Source organism: Tripterygium wilfordii, chromosome 20, assembly GCF_013401445.1.
Source record: "Tripterygium wilfordii isolate XIE 37 chromosome 20, ASM1340144v1, whole genome shotgun sequence".
Classification (NCBI taxonomy): domain Eukaryota; kingdom Viridiplantae; phylum Streptophyta; class Magnoliopsida; order Celastrales; family Celastraceae; genus Tripterygium; species Tripterygium wilfordii.
The window spans coordinates 9,527,889-9,543,944 of record NC_052251.1 but is presented as its reverse complement, the minus strand read 5'-3'; the positions used below and the strand labels follow the sequence as shown (position 1 = coordinate 9,543,944).

The 16,056-nt window shown below is 35.8% G+C and overlaps 2 protein-coding genes across 4 annotated transcripts; one reads left to right on the top strand and one right to left on the bottom strand.

Moving 5' to 3' along the window:
- The first annotated feature begins 3,210 nt into the window (after window positions 1-3,210).
- Window positions 3,211-9,137, top strand: LOC119987085 (protein LONGIFOLIA 1-like). 2 transcript variants are annotated; one of them, XM_038831829.1, is made up of 7 exons: window positions 3,336-3,353; window positions 3,454-3,564; window positions 3,674-4,362; window positions 4,774-4,844; window positions 5,193-7,250; window positions 7,352-7,502; window positions 8,097-9,137. In XM_038831829.1, exons 3-7 carry the CDS (start codon window positions 4,212-4,214, stop codon window positions 8,930-8,932), a joined length of 3,267 nt encoding a protein of 1,088 aa, XP_038687757.1. In that variant the 5' UTR covers window positions 3,336-3,353; window positions 3,454-3,564; window positions 3,674-4,211; the 3' UTR covers window positions 8,933-9,137. The 2 variants fall into 2 exon arrangements, with proteins under 2 accessions (XP_038687756.1, XP_038687757.1); XM_038831828.1 differs by having other exon boundaries at window positions 3,211-3,564.
- A 4,273-nt stretch (window positions 9,138-13,410) lies between these two features.
- Window positions 13,411-15,064, bottom strand: LOC119987476 (transcription factor TCP17). Of its 2 annotated transcripts, none has more exons than XM_038832400.1 (2): window positions 14,979-15,064; window positions 13,411-14,775 (listed from the first exon to the last, which is right to left on the bottom strand). In XM_038832400.1, the coding sequence occupies exon 2, from the start codon at window positions 14,741-14,743 to the stop codon at window positions 13,616-13,618; it is 1,128 nt and encodes a 375-aa protein (XP_038688328.1). In that variant the 5' UTR covers window positions 14,744-14,775; window positions 14,979-15,064; the 3' UTR covers window positions 13,411-13,615. The 2 variants fall into 2 exon arrangements, with proteins under 2 accessions (XP_038688328.1, XP_038688327.1); XM_038832399.1 differs by having other exon boundaries at window positions 13,411-14,771; window positions 14,979-15,054.
- Between the last annotated feature and the right edge of the window lie 992 nt (window positions 15,065-16,056).

Here is a 16,056-nt window from a genome sequence, read left to right as displayed (position 1 = left end):
ATCAAACTTATTCATCACATCAATACAGATTGGGGGGTCCATTTAATGTCTCCTGCAAGTTGTTCTCTGTACGGAGTGACTCATTCGTTCGCATAATCATACCTGTATCTAAACTACTGAATCATAATAGGAGGCATTGGGTTACCCTCTGTCAATGCTAATTGAGCGAAGTGATTACCATTCACAAATCCTATCTATTTCAAAAAATGTCAATGAGTTGTGGATAGACGATCCACGCTCATAATTACAAAATAGGTCAACATACTCACCCCAAAATGTTTTCAGTTTGTCAATCAAATCTTGTCAAACGTTGGCCCATACATTATTAGTGTACCCTAATAACCCAACAATAGCCCTAAATTCACAACTTATAGCATACATAATATATATATATATATATACACACACACACATACATATATATAATACATACATAAATATTAAATAGTCAAAAGTCGGGCTCGGCCCAAAGGTTTGAACCAAAGCTCGATTCTCAAAATCAAGTCAGGTCCGATACCAACCCCTACTCGTTAATTTGTATTGATGTGATGTAATAAGTTTATTTAAATTAATTGATGGGAGTGGTGAAACCAATTAGGAGGTGAGAAAACTAATTTTTGGAATGAAAATTAAATGTCAAATCACATCTAGATAAAAAAAATCAAATATCAAATTATATATAAAATAATATTAAAAATTGCAATTCAATGATTTGGGGTGGAATAACCAACTTGAAGGGTGAGAATACTACTTTTCATATATATATATATATATATATATATATATAAAAGAATGCACTCTCTCCCCCTTAGTCATGATTGTTCTTTTTGAATGGATGTATAAACTTTAATGGTCTCAATCGATCCCACATTGTTCATTATAGAGATATCCTTCTCATTGATTGAAAAGCAAGTCATAATGTGCCAAATGAAGGAGAACAACAATGAGTGAATAATATAAGTTTCTTGTAATATGGGTCGATATGATTGTGATGGGTTAGTTGGTCCACAACCAAATGTAGTTTTCCCTTGATAATTACAAGCTTTGTGCATGTGATCATGATATCAACATTTCAACATCATATATTAGACATGAAAGGGCTTTGATTTACCTAATTTTATTGCACAAACATATTGTCCTCAATCCATACCCTCATTCAAACTAATAATATTGTCCACTTTGATTTATGTAAACCCTAGATACATCAGACCCGCACTGCTTTGTTTCTCTCTTGAACCTTCTCATTTAATAGTATTTGAGCCCAAGAAAAAATGTCTTGTTGTTAGTTAAGGGTGTGGGCTTGACTTTATATATGGGAGAATCCACACATCTTTTACCGATGTAGGATATCGTTAACAACTCAACAAACTTGTTCATAACAGGGTTTGATTCCTTATTTTTTGTTATGGGTATAATCGAGTAAGGTCGGGCGGATTATTCATAAAAAGATGTGATATCTTATTTTTAGTTAGGGGTAATCGAATCGAATCAAGCCGAGACTCATAAACCCAATCAAAACACATTCACGATTTAAAAAAAAAAATTGAAACCCTAGAATTACCCATTCCTCTAACTCTAAATCTTATATGTATCAAAAAGAAGAACAGCATTGGTTTTGCTTGTACCGACTTAACTCGTTTGGTGTGCTTGAAGCCTTGAACATGCTTCCTCCACATGCATACATAAGAGAGAGGGGTCGGCAGCCATGTGGGCTGGGAATCTGAGAGGTACTATCATTTCCACTTCCCAAAATTACAATTTTTTTTTAAAAAAAAATTTGTGACTAATTATTATTTATTTATTTGTTTCCGAAATGCCATCATTAATATTCCTCCTACATATCAAATTTCCAGGACAGTAACCATTATTTTTATATTTAAAAATTACTATTGTCTATCGATTGTTGGAATTGTTAACTTCTTTTTTAAGGTTACAGGAGCAGCCTAACTTACCAAAATGCCCTCAAAAATTGAAAAATAAAGTGGGTACTCCTTTTTATATATATAAGTTATTTTTATGGCATTCTAAAGAAGATTCTAAGACCCATAATCGTGTCTAATATATATTTGGAGATTCGAACATTTTGAAGGTTAAATCGAGGCTCAAAGTTTGTGCATCGGAGCTGTGTTCGATGTCAGTATTTTCGGACAGCTATAACTCACTCGTTTGAACTCTGATTGAGACCATTTTTAAGGCATTTGAAAGAAAACTCTAAGACCCACATAATTATTTCTAATACATTTTTGGAGATTCGAATGTTTTAGAGGTTAAATCAAGACTCAAAGTTTGTGCATCAGAGTTGTGAATCATATGGACACAATTATGTACTAAATTTATCTGTATTATCTGTTGTGGTTTTATTATAATTAGTCTATATTGAAATTTCTCTCTACTAAATTTATATGCATTATCTGTCGTTATTTTATTATGGTTAGTGTATATTGAAATTTATTTGCACTAAATTTATATGCATTAGTTTACCTGCATTATCTACTATAGTTTTATTATAGTTATTATATATTTAAATTTATCTGCAACATTTTTTCATCTCAGAATATATCGACTATAGATTTTGTTTGAAAGAGTTTTACATGTTAATTTAGAATATATAATTTTTTCGAATTCCGTCATGTATTTTAAGAGATAAATTATTTTGAGGTTTCATTTAATAAAAAAATCAAAATAATGATATTTTGCGCATGTGTGTTGAAAAAAATGTGGGAGAGAAAATTGAAAGGAGTCATTGCTATGTAATTTTATTAAATGAAAATGGGTATATAGGTAAATTAATGAGATGTGTTCTTATTAAAAAAAATTTGGTTATACTTATTGGAACATGTCTTTCCAATTGTGTCATAGTAATAATGGCCCCTTTAAATAATGCTTAAATAATAATTAATGTAAAAATAATTAATTTTAGAATTCAATATTTAGAATATATATTATATTGCACAATTATTAGTGATCATGGAAAAGTAAAATATGGAGAATTGAACACAAATAATTTATCAAAACTAATGGGTGGTAGAGTGGCTCAATGAAATTGCATGATTTAAATATTTAACAGAAAGTAAAGGAAATTCCTTTTTAATAAATAAAATATATTTTTATAAATATTTGAGGGGTAATATGGAGAATGTGAAAAAAGGGCAAAATGATAAAAGAGCAGCTGACAAGTGTAAGAAAAGAGCACTAAAAGACTTGCACACCCTGACAAAACCACATGCCAATCCAGACCCACTCACATACTCATCTGACATATCCCATTCTAATAATCTCTAAAACTTCTAATCAAACTAAAAATTAATACTTTTGCTCTTTCTGCCATTGCCAGCTCTCATTACTCTCACAGGGTTGGTTTACAACAAACACACATTCTTCATACAGCAAACCTTCTCTTTTATCTCTTCCATTTTTGTTCCTCAAGGAAACTCCATTCCTGGATCTGTGCAGATTCCTTGTAGACTTCTGGAGATTTTGTGCTCATTGAAATGGGTTCTGGGATTTGGGTCCCCTTCTTTATGTACTTTGTACTTCAATGGTCAATGATGAAAACCCATTGAGGTATCTTTCAGTTTCTCATTCTGATTACCATTTATAAGGTTGACTCTGAGTATGTTCTTTCAGTAATTACTTGTTGTTTTCCTTGATTGTTGCAAAAATTTGGATTCAGAAAATCTGGGTATCTGGGTTATTGGAGAACTATGTGTTGGTGTGGATTTTGATAGCAAAGAGACGATTTTGATCTGGTGGGATGGGACTTGAGTTGTTATATGATGGAAAAAAATCTGGGTTGTAGGAGTGATTTATGAGATGTGCTTTGGAAACTCAGTTTTTGCGTATTTTTGGGTAATTTCTGTTTTTGGAAAGACAGTATTTGGGATTACATGAGCAAGGGAAGGTCTTTGTGCTTCAATCTTGCAAATTATTAAGGGAAAGCGGAGGATCAGGGAAGAGGAAAAGGGAGAGAAGGCGGAAGCCCAAAATTTTATCATTTGCTTAAAATGGGACTTTAGTTTGATAACTCAATTGAGTCATCAAAGTGTTGCCTGGGCAGTTCATAATCTTTGAGAAATCACAGCTTCCAACGTTGTTGAGGATCCTTAGATTCAATTTTCATTCGGGATAGTTTGATTCTCTAGTTTGCATAGGTAATTGACTATCCAGATTGAGTTTATTTCAATAGTGCTTGGTGAGAAGAGGAAGAAAGAATGGCTGCAAAACTCCTGCATTCTTTAGCGGATGAAAACCCAGATTTGCAGAAGCAAATAGGATGTATGACAGGGATTTTTCAAATCTTCGATCGCCACCATACCCTCACTGGCCGGCGTCTGAATCAAAAGAGGCTTCCCCCTGCCCAAGGTTATTTTCTAAGCTGTTTGTCCATTTTTAGCTTCCATTAGTTATTTGCGCGACTGTCTTTCTGTTTGTCTGGACTTTGTTCAAGTGTCTTTCTTGCCTCTTTACAGATTATCGTCAGCAGCATGTTTGAGGCTGATCTTGTGTTTGTTTTTAGAATTTGTGTATTTTAGTTGATTTGTTAATAACACTGCTAGCTTTCACATTAAAAGAAAAGGTGAGGCGGGTGCTCTGATGCTCTCATCTGAATAATGGAATCTAATCCTAATGTCATTTTATGCATTCTCAAAAAAAACTCCCTCTCTATATTCTTCGATTTATCCATGCTATCTTATGCTAATTGGCTAGTTCCTTTTCACATAAACATTGAAGTATACTAGCATTTTGGCTTTTAATGCTTCTGCCTGGTTGTAGGTGATTACCATTTAAATAGTGGCAACTTCGAAGGAGAATCGTTTAATGCAAATGGTCGTCAGGGAACTACTGTAAGGGCTCTTATTCGATTCACATCTTCTATTTATCACATATATTAGTATTTTTTCAAGAAATTTTTGGAGCATTACTCGTTTCCACAAAAATAAGACAAGGAATTGCTTTGCTTGGCCTTGCCTTTTGACACAATTTCTTTCACAAACGATGCGTAGCCTGATTGGTTTGGTGGAAGGTTCAGTATCCATTTGTTGCAAATTTCCATATCTGGGCTATCTTTCACGCTCATTGACACACACTTTGGACTTCACATAACTGATGTGGCTTGTCTACTATATTTTCATGAGATGTATGTAGCTGTGAGACTTTTATTCATGTCCTAGTCAATAAACTTGTGATTGCAGGATGTGGGTTTAAACAAAGGTGTGAATGAGAAGCAAAGATTTTCGACAGAATCATCAAGAGCCTCTTTCTCATCCTCTTGTTCATCTCCGTCATCCACTTTTGACTGTAACAAAACTGCTCAGCCAGAAACCTCTTCCTTTGACAGAACCATATCTCATGAAGCTCCCTTACGAGATCCAGTGATGAATCAACTAAGTTCCTCTCCATATTTTGGGCGGCAGTCTGTTGATCTTAGAGATGTGGTGAAGGATTCTATGAATAGAGAAATGAGAGGGCTGCAAGTTAAAACAAAAGAGGAAGCTGTAAACCAGCCTGTTAGACACAGGGATTCTCCAAGGCCATTTCAGCCATCTGTGGATATGTCTCATGAAGTTGGGATTAATGGAAAGCACAATGTTCCTGCTGATATAAAGGAGTCCCTCAGAGTTCTGGCTAAACTTAGAGAAGCTCCTTGGTACCATAATGAAGCTAGAGAACTTCCAAGATCATCGTATGAAGCAAAAGACGGATCTTGGCACTCAATAACAAAGGATGCTCCTCGTTTTTCTTACGATGGGCGAGAGAGAAATCATTTATCTTTCGAATCACGAGATACTTTCAAATTTAATCCGAAAGCAAAAGAGCTTCCCAGACTTTCACTTGACAGCCGAGAACGGTCAATGCAAGGATCCACCTCCAATTCAAAACCAAATTACCTGTCTAGTAACTTACACAGCAGTGGCAACTCAAATGACAGAGCCTTTAATGCACAATCCTCAGAGATTCAGAAGCGACCTCCTAGTGTGGTAGCCAAGTTGATGGGATTGGAAGCATTACCAGATTCAACCTCAGCTTGTGATAGTCAGTTGGGTTCATCTAAAGTTGGTCAGGTTGAACATAATGATCGTGTCACAAGTTCACTAAAAATAAATGACTTAAACCGGCCAATCCGGATTCCTAAGTCCCCAAGAAATTTGTCCAAAGATCCGACATCACCACGGTGGAAAACTGCTGATGTGGTCATGAAACCCAAATCAAGTTCTAGAGTTCCAATTGAACCTGCACCGTGGAGGCAGCTTGATGGAATTCGATGTTCTCAAAGACCATCGGTCAGGCCTGTAAAAGTTCCAGCCGCGATGCCAAACTCTTTCCCTTCTGTTTACAGTGAGATCGAGAAGAGGTTGAAGAATCTTGAATTTAAACAATCAGGAAACGATCTCAGAGCTCTAAAACAGATACTGGAAGCAATGCAAGCGAAGGGTCTCCTGGAGAGCAGAATTGAAGAACAAGCATCAAATTTTGGAATACAAAAGGACTGTGAGCCAAAGTGTACGAGTCCCAGTCAAAATCTGAGATTCCCGAGCCAACGAAACCCCGAGAGAAATCATCATATTTCCTCCACAATCAAAGCTTGTGACTCTTTTGAGACATATGAATCCCCAATTGTGATCATGAAACCAGCGAAACTGATTGAGAAATCTGGCATTCCTGAATCCTCTTTGATTTCGGTTGATCATTTTGCCAGCCTCAATAAACTACCAAGCGGGGTTTCAGTAGAAGGGAAGAAGATTTCAACTACTAATCGAACAGCTAAAGATCAGTCTTCTAAAAACTTGAACAGTGATAAGAGAGCCAGTAGCAGGAATGTAAAATCAACACAGTCACTGGCAAGAGCTCAGCAATTGCCGAAAGAAAGCGTCTCGAGTTCCGTAAAGAGCACAGGATCTGTAAGCCCAAGACTGCAACAGAAGAAGCTGGAGTTGGAGAAGCGATCTCGTCCACCTACCCCTCCATCTGATTCAAACAGACCTAGAAGGCAATCCCAAAGGCAGCCAATGGAATCAGACTCCCCTGGTGGAAAAATGAGACTCAAATCTTCGAATTCCCAACCAAGTGATGACCAGCTGAGTCAGATAAGTAATGACTCAAGAACTTCAAGTCACCTGGGGGATGGCCTACCTCTACAATTAGACATGAATGTCATCCTTGAGTCAAAGACAGATTTGGAAGCTAGCTGCAATGAGTACTCCGCAGAGATCAGTAGCCAGAGTCCATCCATGAAAGCTGCCAAAAACCTGGTTAGTGGCTCACTGAAGAAATTTTTAGCTGTTTTTGACATTTGATATCTATTTCATAGTCCTTTTTTTTGTAGTTTACACATCTTATTTGTGCATTGCAGAAACCAAGTTCAAGGTTGGAAGACGATGGATCATTGGCGGAACTTCCTGCAGTGGGTCTTGAACATCGAAGTCCTGTGTCTGTCCTTGATACCTCAGTATATAGGGATGATACACTCTCTCCTGTGAAGCAGACACCAAATGAACTCAAAGGTAAAGCCCGTACATCCTACAAATTCACTTTGATGTGGCACAACCTAAACTTAATAGTATTAAGCATTACATTATGCTTAACTGCGTTCAGAAGAATCATGAAATTTATCTGCATTTTATGTGGAGAATCATCTCACTTGTATAAATTTAGATACTTGAACAGTTTTAGCATTTGTTACTCAAATCAGTTTAGAACAACAAAAGAAGCCATGAGAGACCTCCACTTTCCTGGAATTAATCATCAAAGAATCAGTTCCAAATCTATTTCTAGCTAGCCTGTTTTAAAGAATCAGAAGAATGGACATTGCATTATTAAATGGGACTCTGATTTAAATTTGATTTTTATCTGGCCTTGACTGGGCTCATTCCAGACTTCCCAAAATTTCTCTTAAGCTGGATATCGAAACTGGTAGCAAGTCTAAAAGAAAAATGGAGAAATTTTTTTGTTCCCTCTGTTGCCGTCTCTCTCTCACGCACGCATACTCGCACCGGCTTTAATTCTTTCTTTTTTGTTCCTTTTTCTCATCAGAAGATGTAAAATTAGAGGCTTAATTTTTGCACCATTTCTCTTTTAACTGTTCATGTATGGTGCAGTTAATGTTGTTCAAGATACCAAAGACAGTTGCAGAGAATATCATTGGAGCCCTGTAGATGATTGCTTATCTAATGCGGTGGGTTCTGGTATTGTATCGGAGATCAGTCGCAAGAAATTACAAAATGTAGAGAATTTGGTGCAAAAGCTTACAAGACTTAACTCCACCCATGATGAAGCAAGGACAGATTACATTGCATCCCTCTGTGAGAACACAAATCCAGATCACAGATACATTTCTGAAATACTGTTGGCTTCAGGCCTCTTACTTAGAGATCTTGGCTCTGGCCTGTCGACATTTCAGCTCCACCCATCCGGCCACCCCATTAACCCAGAGTTATTCCTTGTTTTGGAGCAAACCAAGGCAAGCTCATTGCTTTCGAAAGACGAATTCAGCCCTGGAAACTTTTCCTATATAAAGCCTGACCATGAGAGGTTTCAACGCAAACTCATATTCGATGCTGTAAACGAGATTCTTGTTAGAAAGTCATCTTTGATTGGGATCTCGCCAGAACCATGGTTGAAGTCAGATAAACTGGCAACGAAGACACTGAGTGCACAAAGGCTTCTGAAAGAATTATGTCTGGAGATAGAACAGCTTCAAGCCAACAAGTCACTCTGTAGCTTAGAAGATGAGGAGGATGGGTTGAAGAGCATCTTGTGGGAGGATGTAACGTGCCGCTCAGAAAATTGGACAGATTTTAATGGTGAGGTTCCGTCGGTAGTGTTAGATGTTGAGAGGTTAATCTTTAAGGATTTAGTTGATGAGATTGTGCGCGGTGAGGCAGCTAGCTTGCCAAGTAAACCAGGTAGGCGTCGCCAGCTCTTCGCGAAGTAGTAACTTTTTCTGCAAAACTCCATCTGCTAACCTTGTTTCCTTTTCTCTGGGGTCTTCCATTTTCTCTCGTTAGTTGTTGCATTCTTTTCTGTTGTTGAAAGTAAAATATATTGTTGGGTGAGAACTGCAATTGTGCTGGATTTGAAAAAGAAATTGTTTTGTGATTTTGACAATGATAAATATTCAAAAGTACCATTGTGTGAGAGTTGTTTTGGATTCATTCATGGGAGTTCTATCCTAAGTGATGATAACCTGGCCTTACATAAAGCCTCCATTTTATAGAGGACTAGATGTCCTGATGACTAGCAACATGGAGGCACCAGGCACATATGCAGTGTGTTGACAGAGCATCTCTTTCTTGCCACAACATATCAATGGAATACCACTCCACCAGACACAGAGGTGTAATGTGGGCCGGTCAGGAACAACCCACATGGGAGTCCGCTCTTTGGTGGGCCGGCCCGTCCATTTTATGCTGCGGGCTGGCTCGTGAAAACAGAAATATGAGGTGTGTTTGATGTTGGTTAGCGGGCAGTTTAGGGTTCACGGGCCACCGGCCCATTTGACATCTGTACAGGCACATTGCACCATCTGGTTGGGTTGGTGAGTTAAAATCCTAATACAATTAACCAACATGGGTTGGTGTGAGTGGTTCGGCGCTCTCATCCCTTACCTGAGGTCAGGGGTCTGTTGGCCAGCACTTTACACCTTAGTGGGCCGACCCGGTGCGAGCGAGGATTAGTCTGGGTGTGGTACTGGTTTAAAGGTGCCTCCCACAGTTGGGGCCCTTCCTCGTGCTCTAAACAAAAAAAAAAAAAAATCCTAATACAATTCGGACACAATTTTTAATATTTAGAATAAAAAGATTTCTTCGCTTTTTCTGTTATAAATAATTAAACATTTTAAAATTTAATATACAGAACAAGAATCTTAAGTTAATTAAAATAAAAAATTTAAATTACATATAATAATGTTTCTACACCTACTATTCTAATTTAAAATAACGTTATTTAAGTTCTCATTTATTTTTGAAGTACATTGAAAAAATAGGTATTTACCAAGAAAGAAAAATTTTAAAATTTTAACAAAATATATTATAAGAGAATTAAATTTTGTGACTTTTAAATAAAGTCATATTTGATATTTATATTTTATAAGGACGTATATTATAAAAATAACTATAAAACTGATATAGTATGTAAATATATTTTTCTAAAAGAAAAACTATTCATTTGTTATACAATAGTAAAATTCACAAATTCACAATTAATAGTATGTAAACTATTTTTTTTAAATATTACTGAGAAATATGTTTTTCATTGGAATCGAATCTTGATTACACATATGCCTAACCCAATTGATTGATAACAAAGTCACCTCTCGGCTGTAAACTATTCATTTGTTATACAATATTTGATATATTTATATTTGTGACTGCTTTCACTGGTAACAGTTAGAGTGACTGTTGGTTCACAATTTTGACAGTCCGACCGACGGTATGGTACGATTTTAAAAGCTATGGATTCATTTGACAGTGTGTTGTGTTTTGATCTACTGTAGTGGGTTTTAAAACTGTGACATTGTGAGGTGAGTTGTATTAACAAAAAAATGTTTGACGTATCACTTAAAATAACGTCATGAGATGAGGTGAGTTGACATGTAATTTAGCATTTGAATGAATAAAACTGTGATGAGTTAAGGTGTATTTAATTTCTGTACAATGCTAAAAACCTCCAAAATTTGACCCCCAAAAGACCCCCAAATCTATGTGGCATTAAAATAACCATTGATTAAAAACACACATGTCGGGCCCACTTCACATCCAACACTTCACTTTAAATGAGAATCTTTTGAGGATCATTTTTTGGGGGTCTCAAACATTATTCTTAATTTCTTCGGAACGCTGGGGACCGCGTTATATGCTTTGATCGCAAAATGGTGCGGTCATACTCGTAACCCGAGGCAGACGGTGCGTTTTGTGGGTGCTAAAAGCAGTGCTATTGCTTCATAATAAAAGCGTCCGCGATGGTCTTCCACGCGCCTGGAGAGTAAGTGAGAGAGTGTGGGTGCCAAATATAGCAGAGTTGGCGAGTCGTGTGGGACCGACCACTAGTAGTAACTTTGTTAATCTTCGAAGGCCACCTTTGACCGGGACACAAGATGCAGACCGGCTTTAATGTAATTTCTTGGATCTTGCGACATCCTGCTGCCAATCTGCCATTCAGTTTCTATTGTCAGCTTTTACATGTCTGTCTCTTATCATCAATTCCCTATTCCTTCAAATATACATCACCGAAAATTTAGGCCCACCTTGTTGAGCTCGTTATGTTATCTCTCGAACTTTGGATATAAAGAATTCTGATCAAAATCGAGAGTTTGATTCTAAGCCGACGTATTTATTTTCAAATGGTTTGTGCTAGACCTCGGATCAACTAATATGTTTGGCAGATTTGGACAGGCCTAATTAGCCCGACTCGAGTTTTAGTTTAGTGGTTTGTCCAAAAGGCACACCTATTGAGTTGTTTTCGGTTACCAAAAAAAAATAATTATATTGTTGACAGAATATATGCTTGAGTATACGTTATTGATTTATGTTAGAGTATACATTGTAAAATATGCTATTTAGGTTTTTGGTGAGATTGAATTTAGACAAAATATAAATGATCAATTTACTGATAAAGATGTTAAAGTATTAACAATAAGTCATATTTAACAAAATATATTAAAATTAAATACTAAATATTATAATATTTTAAATAGGGGTAAAAATGGTTCGTTTCGGTTGATTTTTGACATAAATTTAATCAACCGGTCAATCGATTATTATTGATTTTTTTGATTTTCAATCGGTTCTTTAACTACCCCAAGAATTGTTATCCACCATCATTTGATGTTGTGATTAGGATTGAAACCCTAGATGGTATGCATCCTTGAGGCTCCTCCACTATACCTCTTCTCCCTCTGCATATCTACGGTTCCAGAGATCCTTCTCCTCTTGGAAAACTGAGATTGGGAATCCAAAATCTCAATCTCAACCCTCATAGGCTAGTTTTTACACGTGCAGGTTAAATATGGTAGATTTCTGCCATTAGCAAGAGAATATGGCACGGCGTATAAAAAAACTCACCTTCTGTGAACGTTTTCTTTTAGCGTAAATGACAGCGTTTATAGTGTGTTTGGCACATATATATACACAACGTTTTCCCTAACGTATACGCTCTACCAAATGCAACCTTAGATTTATGGTTATTCAATACACGATTATATATATATATATATATATATATATATATATATATATATATATATATATATATATATATAGGATAACATGGAATTAAAGAACTTTGTGGGTTGTTTTAAACAATTACTATATTAGAAGCTTTAATTTCTTGTTTGTTGTTTTAGGTCGATATATGTGTATAATGACATATAGTTCTCTCAATTTTTAGGTCAATAAAGCATATTGGAGGAAGGGTTGAGAGTAAATTATCAATTAAATCTCTTAGCATGCAATACCTTATACCATCTTATATAGTAGGATACAAAATTAATAGTCACTAATTAAACTAAATATTAACTTTAAAGCATAAACGCTTGCAAAGTAAGAAAAAAAAAAAAAAACGTATATAAGCAATAGTTTAAGACAACTCATATATGTGTGTGTGTGTGTATATATATATATATATATATATATATAAGTTATAAAACTAACACGTGAAGATTTTTAATGTTTTTTTTCAAAATCAACCTGCTTAAAACACATATATTTCCCGCAGTCTATAACTAATTAATACTGTCATTTACATGACAAGTAAACTATATATACACACACACACACATGTATCTTCATGACCGAATGTCAAACATTTTACCACAATGTCATGAAGATTCATATATATATATGACAAGGATAACCAATCCAGAGCATTAGCTGTGCGTGTTTATATATATAGCAATATCGCTGCATGATAAGTTTAGGGTTTTATTCATAATTTTCCAAACTTCTATATAACTTCTTTCAATTAGATATTCTAAAAACAATATGTAATTAAATTACTTAAATTTTCTACAATTTATAATTACTACTTATTCGCATATAATGAACGAATTAATTATATATACAGAATTGTAAATTTTTGCTAATTTCTTCATTAGCAATGTGCTTCCTATTACTACCTTCACACCCAACACAAAACAGTCAACAATAGCATTCTCAAGTACTTAGCTTCACTCATTCACTCAAACAAACACACATACACATAATTTCTAAGCATATATAAATATACCCATGATTACGAAACCTGAGAGACATTTAGCAACTACTTCTTTCAAAATTGATACTATATCAATTCCCTATAGGACTGAAATCAGCATAAAATTTGCCCTTCCACATATATATCTATATATATATACCCACATCAATTTCTTCACACATGCATGTATACATATATAAGTGCAAGAAAACGGTTCTCAAGTGTATATATATATAATCTCTTACCTGTATATTAAGATCACAACTAAACAATAAAAAGGTACATAGCCATAGCTTCGTCCCCAACTCGTCGCTTGAATCCACGATGTACGTATAAGTATATAAGTACGTACTTTGTCTTGTACTCCATATGAAGCTAAATGTGTATTCCAAATGGTCCTCAACATTGGACTACATCAAGAAAATTTTCAGGGACGAGTACTGTCATTACCAGGATGCCTCTCTCTTTGATTGTGTAAATGCTGAAGAAATCCAGGCTCCACGTTGAACGGGAAATGTTTTTCTGGCAAGCCAATTGTCCGAGAACCAGGTACGAAATTTTCTGAACTATTATTTGAGGTCAACAATGAGAAATGGTTAGTTTCTCTTGATTGATTCTCTATGGGAGGAGTGGTAACAAAAGGAGGATGATGAATAATAGGTGAAATTGTTGTCCCACTCGGACCGAAAAACAAATGAGAAGGAGGGAGTGGCAATGATAATGGCAACAACATAGGGTTAGGGTTATTGTTGTTGATTGAACTCTCTCCTCCTTGGGATTGAAATTCATGGTTTCCAAATTGAGACAAGGACAAATTTGAAGGTTCCCAATTATGATAGGGGTCGGAATTAAAAACTCCGGTCACCGGAAAGAACTTTTGAGTCGAGGCTTGTACCTGATGTCCAGCAAAACCCGAAACTCTATGCTCTTGAGCTTCCTCATGATCACCATTTACAACTTCCTTGCTTTTCCCTCTCAATGAAGCATCAAAATCCCAATTATAATACCTAGACTTTCCTGTTGCGTCGCGATGATCTTTATCAAGCCCTTCCTTGCTAAGAGTACTAGAATTTGTGTCAAAGCTGAATAATGGAGCAAAAGAAGAAGATTGAGAGAAACTACTACTTGAGTAGTCATGAGGATTAAGTAGCATTTGTTGATGATGAAATTGAGTACCAAATCCAAGAGGCAATTGGAGTGGTGGGAGACCATCAATATCACTCTTAGCGGCATCAATTAACCAATCTATGACCTTACTAGGCTGACCAAGACCAAGCTTTTCTTGAAGATCATAAAGTTGAATAGCTGTTGGTACTGAAAGCCTAATCCTTCTGTCCCTCAATCCCCTTATGGTGCAAACCTTGCTGTGCCTGTCTTTGCCTCCGAAAGAACGCGAAACGCGGACTATTCTCGGGTTCTTTGAATACTCTGACCACTGCCTTGTGCTGGATGATAATGGTTTGTTGAGAGAGTACTGGCTATCAAACCTATTGTTGTTGGTGTCACCTTCTTCTTCCTTGGCTTCAAGGGCTTTTCCTCTTGAGCTTGTAATCATCTTCTTTCCTCATAGAAGAGCAATCAATCTATCTAGCATGAATTCAACACCAAATTGAATGAAATCTTTGTGGATATATGGATGTATCTATCCATTCCAAGCATACAAAATTTATCTAGGGCATAGATTGAGCTTTCACAAGAATTATTGCATGTTTGGATCGAAACTAATTGTAATTGAATAGATAGATATATATGTATAATTCCAATCAAAATAATTAAAAAGAAGAACTTACATATATCTAAGGAAGAACTTGTGTTCTTGAAGATCCAGAAGAATTGTGAGGAGGGCACAGAGATATGAAAGTCCTTGTGTTTTCACTTGTGTTCAACTGAAGAATATATCCATCAAGAAATAGAGACCGAAATTACAAGTTGTTGAAAGAGACAAAAAGATGCCAGAATTTAACAGTTTTTATCCATGTTCCACACACAACATGGATGGATGAAAAAAGAAAAGAAAAAAGAAAAAGGTATGGCGTACTCTCGACCATTTGGCGTCTGCATACGCTGACACGTCGACGAGGATGCCAAGAGTTGGGAAATGATTCAATCAAAATGTTAATACCACCACAAACAGAGCAATCAATTAAATCACTGCTGACTGATCTTGTTATAGTTCTATATAGTTTGGATCTTAAGGGTTTTCCAAAAAGAAAGTTTAGATCTTACTCAAGAAAACTTGGTATGTTTTTAGTGTCAATGGGGACCAATCAATACATTGGAAAAACAAGGCATGCGATTTTTTGACAACTACATTCTACAAAAGATTCATAAGGCATGCTTGCCTGCCTTGTTGAATTGAAAGGCATGCTCAATTCGTCAACAATCTTGGTCCTGATGAATTACTCTCTCTCTCTCTCTCTCTCTCTCTCTCTATATATATATATATATATATATATATTTGGTACAAATTAAACTGGAGGGTTACATTTTGGTTGAAAGAACAAATTAGGTCAGAAAATTAAGTTGGAATTCATGTGGGTTTGTTATATATATAAACGTATACAGAAGTTGCATCAGCTGGATTATTAGATGATAGATGGCTATACCTTACACACTTACAGAGGAGGGACCAAGCTAGCTTCTTACTTTAAAGCATCTAGAGAGTCTTTAGAAGATGGACCACTGCTTTCATATATGTGTGTGCAAGCTAAGTAAGATTATACATTCAAATTGCTGCTATATATATATATAGAGAGAGAGAGAGAGAGGGTTATATTCATTCAATTTGATAAATTAGGTCACACTATGATTTATGTTTTGCAATCCATGCAACTAGCTAAATGTATCTTATTCTATCTAATTGGATAT